At 43.9% G+C, this 10,775-nt stretch overlaps 1 protein-coding gene across 1 annotated transcript in view; it reads right to left on the reverse strand.

Moving 5' to 3' along the window:
- UXS1 (UDP-glucuronate decarboxylase 1) overlaps nucleotides 1–7,393 on the reverse strand; it is a 60,431-nt gene extending 53,038 nt beyond the window's left edge. Inside the window, exon 1 of the mRNA XM_009911428.2 lies at nucleotides 7,194–7,393. Coding sequence (XP_009909730.1) covers nucleotides 7,194–7,290 — 97 coding nt within the window. The 5' untranslated portion in view covers nucleotides 7,291–7,393. The remainder of the gene's footprint in view (nucleotides 1–7,193) is intronic.
- Nucleotides 7,394–10,775: the final 3,382 nt, after the last annotated feature.

Genomic DNA, 10,775 nt, shown 5'->3' on the forward strand with positions numbered 1-10,775 from the left:
GTCTTCTTTTTCCCTTAAATATGACTCTCCAGTCACTCAGCAACTTCAGTTTCCTGGCAGAAAGAAATTTTTTGTCTCCAGAGAAAAATTTGACAAAAAGATAAAGGAGGCAAAAGGGGGTGTGTGTGTGTCAAAATGCTTACTATTATAGACACATCAGTGTTAACTTAATTCTCTTTAAGATCTCAATTAGATGCAGAATTGAGTGCCCAGCTCCAGCATCCCCAGTACAAGAAACACATGGACCTGTTTAGAGCAGGTTCAGAGGAGGGCCATAAAATGATTACAGAGCTGGAACACCTCTCTTGTGAAGAAAGGCTGAGAGAGTTGGGGTTGATGAGCTTGGAGAAGAGAAGGCTCTGGGAAAACTTTATTGCAGCCTTTCAGTACTTAAAGGAGGCTTGTGTGAGAGATGGGGACAGACTTCTCACCAGGGCCTGCAGTAATACGAGCAGGAGCGACAGTGTGAACCTGAAAGAGAGTATGTTTAAATTGCATACAAGGAACAACTTTTGTGATTAGAGTGGTGAGATGCTGGAATAGGCAGCCAAGATAAGTTGTGGATGTCCCATCCCTCTAAGCATTCCAGGCCACATTGCAGTATCAGTGAAGACAAGACAAAACTACTATTCATAACTCCCTATTACAGAATATCACCTTCCTTGGTAATGTTTATGATTATGACTTTGGGGAACACACAGCAATATTCCTCAGGTATGTCTATACAGATTTCTGTATGGTAAGTAGTTTTTCCTGGTTTATTTCCTGAACTGACACCTTGATCTGCAGTAAGTTCCCACCCCAACTCCAAGACAGCAGAAAGGAACTGTAAATTTTACCACATGGAAATTTCCCTAGTCACCCAGATACAGGCTTTTGTGATGGGAAAGATGCTCTCTTCAACCTGGATAACATCGCCATTCTATGCTAAATCTCTCAGCTAGTCATCACAGCCACTAAGACAATAATTTTGTGCCTTCTCTCAAGAATGAATACTTAAATTTGGCAAAATGACGCACTCCTACTGCTGTGAGGTAACATTATGCTAATTTTCTTTCCTTACAAGAGTTAATGATGTTTCATAGTGGATGGGAAGCTAACCATAAATACTTACTCTAACATTTCAGTCAGCATTGTCAATTTATGATTCAATTCTGTTCTTTGTTTCCCAGATTGTAAATTCTTTCCAACTCTTCTATTAAGTCACTTTTTTACAGTTCTCTGTTCAGTATTTCTGCTCCTTCCTATCTCATATCTTCAGTATGCAATTCTTTACCACTACTCATCCATTGTCTGTATTTTGCCACAACTAAGGTAATGTGCTCCAAATGTCTGTAAGTACAAACAGAAAAAAACCTCCAGTATTTGCAACAAAAACCAGAATGCATAACTCATCACAGTTATGAAATTCCAAACAGCACCTTCAGTTTTCATCACCACATATACTTAAGCAGGTCTGGACATCATAATGCTTTTCTAGCTTTAAATTACCTGCTTGAAAAAACAAAGTGGTTTGCAAATACATTAACTGCCTACAAAAGTTTTGAACTTCCAAAGGAGACAGGATTTTGACCTATACCTAAGTGGAGTAGCACATTTTTAATTGGATCAAAATTATTTTGGCAATGTGTAAGCTAAGCAATCTAAAATGCTAACAACCCCGTGTTCTCTCTTCACCTAATAATAGACAATAAGTTGTCTTTCCTTGTTCAGCTGCAGACAGTGAGTGAACTAGTAAGAAATGGCATCTACTTCCAGATAGATTTGACCTATGCAATTCAAATTAATAAAATCTCTTAAGAAAAAGCATTTTCTCCCTTTGTTTTAAAGCAACATGGCAGGTTAGAGAAACCACCAGAACCATTCTCAGTCAACAGACCTGTGAGTGCTCCTGTTTGGGTCACTTATCTCCCTATTTAAAGTGAAAGAAAGAGAAATACATCATATTCATCATGCATTATATGCAGTTTTACACAAATCATGCTGTACCCCATCTAGATAGCAGCCCTCAGTTTTCAAATGCCTTTTTAAAATATTAATGAAAAATAAAATAAGAAGAGGAGAAGTCATCTCTATTAGTCCTTGACCTTTTGTTTCTCAGACACAGCCAGCAGTACTGTGGGACATTTTTCAATAAAATCAGAGGCAGAGAATATTCTACACACTCAAGATAACAATGATACATTGGCATGCATGTCAAACCCCAGAAACAAGAGCAGCCACCTAAGGTAACATAATTTAAATTAAGATGGCAATGAAATGAGGGCTCATGATTCAAATCAATTACTTTCAGCATTTTAAGTTTGTTGACTGCTAAGATAATTTTCAGCAGACTCATAGCATGCCCCAATAGTCAGCACTGTAAGCAAAACAGACACTTTTCCCAGTTACTTTTTTTACAATTCCCTCCAAGTAAGTTGATGCAGTAACCCCCATCTCTCCTTCTCTAGGGTCCATGAACTAGAAACTGAAAACCACTAATTTCAAGTAAACTCTGCTTTGGCCAACCAACCTTACAGAAAAGAAACAAGCAATATAAATATTAATAAAATCTTTCCTCTTTGCCAAAACATAATGGGGGGAAAAAAAAAGTGAAAGCTTCAAGAGTGTTTGTTCTTGAGTTGAATGATGACAACACCACCTTCTGCACATGCCACAGAAAACACACTAAATGGAGATAAAATATTAAAGATAAATACTGAAGACAAATATTAAATGGAGATAAGCTGGGAACCATAAGGATGAATTTCTCCAGAATGTAAAAAACTGGTTTAAAATACCATGGCTAGCAAAGCAGAGTTCCTGACACATTCAACTGAAGCAAGAACAAATTTTCATAAACTGTATGATTATAGCTAGTGGAAGCCTGATGAGCAGGGAACTGGAAGCTGCCGAAGACAGCAAACTTATTTGTATAAACCCACAGATGAAAGGCAGCTCTGCAAGACATGAAGCCAGGAAGCAAATGGTTTTGGTTTGTGGTGTTGGGTAGATAATCCATGGCATGCTGACATAAAAACCAAGAGAGCTTGATGTCACATCACACCATCTCTAACTCTTCTAAGGTCAGTCAGTTCTGTCTAGTTGTAGAACAGCTGTGGAAGGAAGATTTCTGGTATTCTGCACAGCAATACTGAGTAACTTTCAACTAGCTTTGAGCAATTAGGACAGGACCAAATTGCAACTACTTTGCTATTACCAAAAGTGAAAGTAAAAGCTTATCAGAACAAAATATGCAGTAGCATTTAACCTCCATTTTGAACACATGCAAGACAGGCAACATGCAAGGGGCTAGTAAGATTCAAATTGAAATCTTACATCTTGATATTCCGAGAAGAGCACATTATACATTCTTCACAGCTCATGGAAATCCGACAAAAACAAATGGCTAACCTTGTAAAACAAAGGATAACACTCATGGAAACTAACAATGCTGGGAGAATTCAAGCCACTACACTCCAGGATATACTTCCCTCACATTATTTTTACATTGTGCTTTTAAGTTAGTTTTAGTAGCTGCTGTACCTTATGAAGGTAACAAATTCTTAATATTTGATCTTATGACAGAACTCTAATACACATTCCTTCCCCTCCCCACCCCCAAAAAGGAACAATGCTACTGACATACTTCCTGAGAACTATTTGATCTACAAATGAGCAAAGAGAACTTCTTTACTGTAAACAGAGCTCTTACTTTATTTTTGTTAATAATGTGCAACTCCCTTATTATACCAAGACACCTGCAGATTATTTCCAGTAGCACCAAGATTAAAGGAAACCATGCAAATTGATGAGCTCTGACCTTTAAATGCTAGCTACAAGGTTTTACAGTATTATTTCCAAAAATTTCATTAAGGCCTGAATTCTACAATAGTCTCACTACAGCATCTCAGTATGCCCATGTAAAGCTGAATAAACATTTAAAACTTTGAAGGGAACAAGTTTAAGGTGTCTCATGTTTTGACATACCAATCCACAAACAGGTGAACTCTTTAAAAAGCAACAATAAACTCTCATCTCTTTTCTGTCCCTTTAAAAGGGCAATGAAAATTCAGTGTTTGGGCAAGGCTTCCCATTATATACAGCAGAGTATGGCCATGCAATGCTCACAGAAGGAGACAGCACTGCAAATGAGTTAATCAAGCTAGTTCTGAAAAAATACCAGGGTGGGAGGGGGGAAGGGTGTGGTGTAAAAACTGAATAGCATTCTACCAGATTCGAGTGATTCAGACAACTCACTAGCTGCACCATCTCCAGATTTGTCACTTGAGCCATTTGGGGGGGAAAACACCCTTTTCACCTAGACCTTGCAGATAAGGTAAATGCAACTGTTACTCAAAGCCTGATCACTTCAGTTTTGCCAAGGAGCAGCTGCTTAAACTACAACAGCTTTTAACTGCCTGTTGCACAGAAACGCTACTTTTGGGTTCTACTTCTATATACACAAACTATGCTTAGCATGCTGTTTCAAGTGAACAATATTAAAAAAAAGTTTCATAAAAATAAGACATCAAATATTACTTGAATTCAAACCCAGATGTAAATAAGTATTCTCTTTAAGTGCCACTCAAGAAACCAGTGAAGACCATGGAAAGAGTTCTAGGTATCTTTAACATAAGCCTGACTGTGCACCTCACGTCATGGTGGTACTTTAACGAACGTCAACAAGACTCCTTAAGCAAGACACTAATTTTAGACCTGTAAAAAACATGTGATGGCAACACTGCCAACAGTACTCCCAGCTGCCCAATTCATCACTGCACCACCTCCTCAGCTGGGCCAAAAGAGCTGGCTGAATACCCACATTGTTAAATGGTTGCAATCTCAAAAAATAATCTTAGTCCAGACTGGATACTTTACCAGGTACACAGTAGAGAAATTTAAGTCCTTGCACACAGTGGAAGCTGGGGAAATGGAAGATGTGGAATAGGGCTACATAAGCCAGCTTTGCCATCCAACACCTTGTGCCATGAAACCACCAAGAGAGACATCCAATGACTCAAGAATAAGATAGCCAAGAGCCTCTCAGAGTTTCACACACAAACCAGCAAAATGGCACTATCAAAAAGTTCTACCTCCTAGATCATAAAAAAATAAAAATGTACTTGCCAAGGATTCCATTCCCTGTAACATAATACGCTCCAAATCTGATTCCCCATGTACTAACTCTGAATGGAAATTCATGAAAAGGAGGTGCAAAGCCTGAAAACACTTAGTCATTTGGAGAGTACTTGAGAAAGAAGGAATGGAAGAAGTGCCAACACCTACACCAGCAGCTCAGTTTTCTCAGATTCTGTGCTATTTTAGTCTGGTATTATCTGACTGCAACCAGAGCACAATGATGATTCAGTAATATTGCAAGGAGTACACTTTTAGGATAGGGGGATGGGATCATAATTACTTCCATACAAAACAAAAAAAAGTCTCTCTAGAATCTATGAGAACAGTGGCATCTGCTAGCATGCTATATTGAACACACATCAGTTTTTACTATTCTGCTACTTTTGAGCACTAGTCAATTGAAAATACAGCAATCTGACATGTTAGTTTTGCAAAAACCATCTCTAATCAGACACCAACATGTCCCCTTTTTAAGCTTCCTTAAGGCTAACTTTACTCACTAATCTAGAAAGCAAACACCAACTGTTTATAGAATCTAATCAATGGCCAGGTCCCAATGACCGTATCAATTGCCATGCAATTCCAGCATTTCCACAGTAGCCTATTAACTTTGTTCTCCAAATCAAGTATAACTTTTGACAAAACATCAAGCCTTTTCAAAATAATAAGAGACTATGCTGTCCTAGTTTTGGTGTTCATGGGGCCTGAAGCTACTTGGATGAACTGTCACAAGAGTCACACAGCTTCAACGGTAATGGCAGTATCTAAGCAATGAGGTCCTGCAAACAGCAACATAAGGTATCAAAGAGAATTGCTATGTTTTGTTTCTGTGGTACGAAACACCACCTCTTCTGCCAGGTTACTTTAGTTGTACCTCTCCAAACAGAAAGGGAGGATCCTAAATCTAATGCACACACCCATCCCAAGAGCTAATTCACCCATGTGGATTTTGAAGCGTCAAAACACTTGTTTCTAGCTAAGCTGACAAGACTTCAAAGACCCTTCTTCATGGTGTTCCATGTACATTAAATCTACCAAAATCTAAAAGCAAAATAAACTAACACTAAGTAAACTGAATATGAAAAATTAAACCGAAAAAATCTGGACAAGAAAGGCAAGAGAGCTGACAGGACCGCATTATAAATCCAAGACTCTATGTGACTCATGTCTGATAATTGAAGTCATAATCATCACTGTCAGCAACTATACTAAGATTCTCCCGAGTACCTTTATGCCTCTCTTCAGGCTCATAAGACTCAAGCTACGTGCTAAGCTAACGAACGCTTATTTAGCTCCCAGAGGACATCGGAGCATTTTACGAAAAAATGACGGGGCCCTGCCCTGGAAAACTTCCTAGCAGGCTCACCTCACACACCTACCAGGTTACGACCAAGGCGGACAAAGAGCGGTCTGAGAAGCGGCTGCGGAAATACTCCTGGAGCCACGTCTCGCTCACACCGCTTCCCCTCTGCCCAGGCACCTCGGCAGCATGCCCACCCCACCTCACGCCCGGGCTTCGGCTTGAAGGCCGGCGGCTTGCCGCACGTCGCCGGCAAGCCACAGAGTGCCCCTTCCCGCGGGGTACCATGGGGAAGCGCGGCCGACAGCCCCCAGAAGAAACCACCCCCAGCATCAACGTCTCCCCACTCTGCACCTGAGGGGACACAGCGGGGGGACCGCCCGCACAAGCCCTCGGGACAGATTCGGGGGAAACTGCCTAACGAGGACCCCTGGCACGGCCCGCCCGGAGGCCCTGCGAGCACGCCACGGCCTAGCCGGCTACCCCCCGGACTTGGGAAAGTTTCGGCAGCGCGGGGAGGCGGGAAAGGGAGGAAGCCTTCAGCCACGCTGCCCAGAGGCAGAGCCGCCGCGGGGACACCCCTTTCGGGGCCGGAACAGCCGCGCTGCGGCGCCTCGTAACGGGGCAGTGCAACCGGGCGCTCGAGGAGAAACCCGCCACCTCCTACTTCCCCCTCTCCCCCCACGGCCGGCGACAGAGAGCATGGAAAGCCAGTGGCGCCTGGTCAGTAAGCAAATGAATGACTGGGCCAGACCCACCCCCGTTCACTCACAGGCGACATAGGCGACGAAGGCGAGCCCCATAAGCAGCTTCATCCTCCTTCGGTTGATGGCGGTCAACAGGCGCAGCAGCGGCCCCTTGCTCACCATGCCCAGCGGCACGCAGTGCCAGGCTCCTGCACGGCCGGCCACGCCACCGGGCTCGCGCGCGCCGCCACCCAACGTTCGGCTCAGCTCCCGTGCCCGGGCAGCCCGGGAAGCACCCGCGCAGGCGCAACGGCTCCCCCTCCCCTTCCTCTCCTCCGCTGTGGATGCGGTCGGCGGCAGTCGGCAGCCAACGGCGGCCGGAGCGGTGGTAGTGCTGCCAGTGCTGCCGCGCGGCGCATGCGTGGGGCGCTGCCGCCCAGCGGCCTGAGCCGCTGGCGGCGGCGGGGCTGGGTGCTCTATATTCTTGCTTCGTAACAAGCGATGGGGTTTTGGCTAGCGACTGCCTGGAGGGTATCCGCTTCTCACAGAGCATGTCTGAGGGAAGGAAGGGTACCCGCACCTTCTCCGAGTTTCTGGCCTGGCCTTACGGTGCCTCAGCGTTGACGGTCGTGGTCACCTGTTTCCTCCTGCCGTGGTAGCACTTGAGTGGTGATCTGCCTGGATGGACGGACAGATGTGGGGCACACACGTAGACAAAATGTGTCACGCTGTCTTCTTCAGCGCCTGGTCTTTTGAAAGCACCGTTGGCCTCATCCCAAATGTCCTTTCCATGTATGCACACATCTTTTTGCTACTGCACAAGAGAAATTGTAGGATTTCCCTTCTCCCCACCCCCCCTCCAAAAAAAAAGGATATGAATTTGCCTCTGTTTAGGGGAGCAGGATTGCAGTTACTATTAAATGGTTTACATTTCCACTGCAGCTTCCATCCAAGTCCTTGTGGCCTGTTGCAAACAGCAGTTTCGTATTTGCCCAGAATAATAGGCACCTTCCTTGTGTGCAAAAACATGTTCTTCTGCCAATGAAATACACTCACTTAACCTGAAGAGAAATCTTTCTCCACAAACCAACCTCCCCACTGGGCACTACTGCTGTCACAGTTCCTAAGGGATGCTCTTTCTCACACTCCTCTCCCATGTGAGAAGTCTGAGAAAACAAGTGTTCTTGAGTTAAATGATCATTTAATTATAGTAGAGAAAGGCAGCTTGTTTACAACAAAGAAACTATGACCTCAGTCAGAGACCCACACAGTTAACAGGACCTAACCCCTCCTTATTACGAGGACTAAAGTCAGTCAGATGTGTTGAGAGTCTTGAAAGATGCAGTAAGATGCTATTCAGTGTGATTAAGAATATCCTCCTGTGGTCCAGAGAGGCAAAGTGACTTTATTGAGGAAGCCTTGAGAATTGAAATTTCCTAACTCCTAACCCTGTGCTTTCATTATAAGGCCACTCCTTTCCTCTGGACTTCAGTTTCTTCTGATACACATGACTTCCCTGTTGATTCCACTGCTTGTAGCCATGTGGAGAAAAGGGAATAAAAATATCACCATTTAAAACACAAATCTACCAGCAAATTTGTCTGTGCAATAATCACTCGAATAGTAACAGTTTTATACCAGAGTAATTTTGCCTATTAAAAAGCTATAGCTGATTAGCACTTCATGAAAGCTGGAGAGTATTAGACGAGTATTATTTCCTCCACACACCTCAAATTTCCATTGTTTGCAGTTGGAATTTTCCATAATGGCATCTGCATACACAATACTGATTCCACAAGCCTTTAGGGGTAGGCAAGACACTTAGTAGTTGCCCTGCCCTAAGATGGACTATGCAATCTGTGACTCCATCAAGCTGCCTGTGTAAGATACCTTACTTGGCACCACACTCAGTGTTCAGCCCTATATTTATGCTGAGTCAGGCTGCAATCCATGAAGATGGGAAAAAGGAGAGCAAAGGAGCAGAATACTTTATGGATCTTCATAGTGGAGGAGGCTTGAAGCCCATGGGCAGCAGCCTGACTGTGTCCTTTACAGGGCCTTGACACAAGAGCCAGCTGTGTCATTCTCCAAATGAGCCAAGAATACAGGATCACAGGATGTTAGTGGTTGGAACGGACCTCTGGAGAGCTTTGAGTCCAAGGCCCCTGTCAGAGCAGGGCCGTAAAATCTAGCATAGATTGCACAGGAACACATCCAGATGGGTCTTGAAAGTCTCCAGAAAAGGAGACTCCACAATCTCTCTGGGGAGCCTGTTCCAGTGCTCTGTGACTGTGGTGGTTTGAAAGGAAAGGCTCTGCTTTCCCTCCCCCACTGAGAAAAAGACCACGGCTAAACCCAGTCGGAGAAATGAGATTATATTTTACAAGGAAACAGATTCTATGTAACACAACAAATACAGGTATTTTACAGTATATACAGGAATATACAGCCAATGAACTCAACCAGAAACCAGACCCCCCACAGAGGGGGCTTCCCCCTGTGCCCCCTTCACCCCCCTACCTCCCTTCTCCCCCAAAAGAGGTAGAAAAGAGACGAGGACGGTTAACAGGGCAGGAAAGGAAGAAAGGCCTTGCACAGGAGTTAGTATCTTATCTTAGTTGGCCAGAATCCCAGAAGCAGATCCAGCCGAGAGGGACAGCGAAGGAAGGAAGACTGAGAGAAAGTTCCCAACTCCCCTGGGTCCAATCTCTCCTCCCACAATCCTACCAATGAAATTCGTTTAGAAAACCAAAATATTTTACAAACATTTAGCCAGTGTGCCCCTTCCTTAAAGGCACAGCGTCAAACGGCCACAATCCACCCCTTCTAAACAATTTCATTGGTCGTTCGCACTGTCCATCCAATCGGAAACAATATTTGCAGTTCGTGAGTAAAGTTCATAGTCCGTTCCGGCTATACTCAGATGTAGATGATTCAGAAGTCCAAAAAAGTCAGGAAATAAGAAAATGGAAACCAGCTTGTCTCTCTGCAGACAAAGTGAAGAAAAGGCAAACAGGAACACAGGGACTCTCAGTTGACTCAGGGCTCTCAGGGTTCTCAGGGTTCGTGCACGGTAGATTCCTCAGGGATTCTTCCTTTGGGCGTGTTGTAGCTGTACAACAGTCTGAAATTAAACTCTTTCAGCTAAAGTTAAATTTCTTTGTGGAATACACTGAATTTGACCATTCTCCTGCATTACCCAGTAAGTGTGACCCGGACCTTCTGCTGAAACCACCCCTCGGACAGGTTTAGCCTCTCCTGAGGGTGAAAATACCCAAACAGTTTTACCTAACAGATTCTTTTCTCTAACAACAGGAACTCTATCACCTTCTACTCTCCGTAGCAGATCTGAATGTGCCGGTCCAGCTCGGTTCACTGAACCTCTACTATTCACCAGCCAGGTTGCTTGTGCTAAATGTTTCTCCCAGTTTTTCAAAGATCCACCTCCCTTGGCTTTGAGAGTGGTCTTCAACAAACCGTTGTAGCGTTCAATCTTCCCTGCAGCTGGTGCATAGTAAGGAATGTGGAAAATCCACTCAATACCGTGCTCTTTTGCCCAGCTCTTTACAAGGTTGTTCTTGAAGTGAGTTCCGTTGTCTGACTCAATCCTCTCTGGAGTTCCGTGTCTCCACAGGATCTGTCTCTCCAGACCGAGAATGGTGTTGCGT

Source organism: Dryobates pubescens, chromosome 7 (genome assembly GCF_014839835.1).
Source record: "Dryobates pubescens isolate bDryPub1 chromosome 7, bDryPub1.pri, whole genome shotgun sequence".
Lineage (NCBI taxonomy): Eukaryota > Metazoa > Chordata > Aves > Piciformes > Picidae > Dryobates > Dryobates pubescens.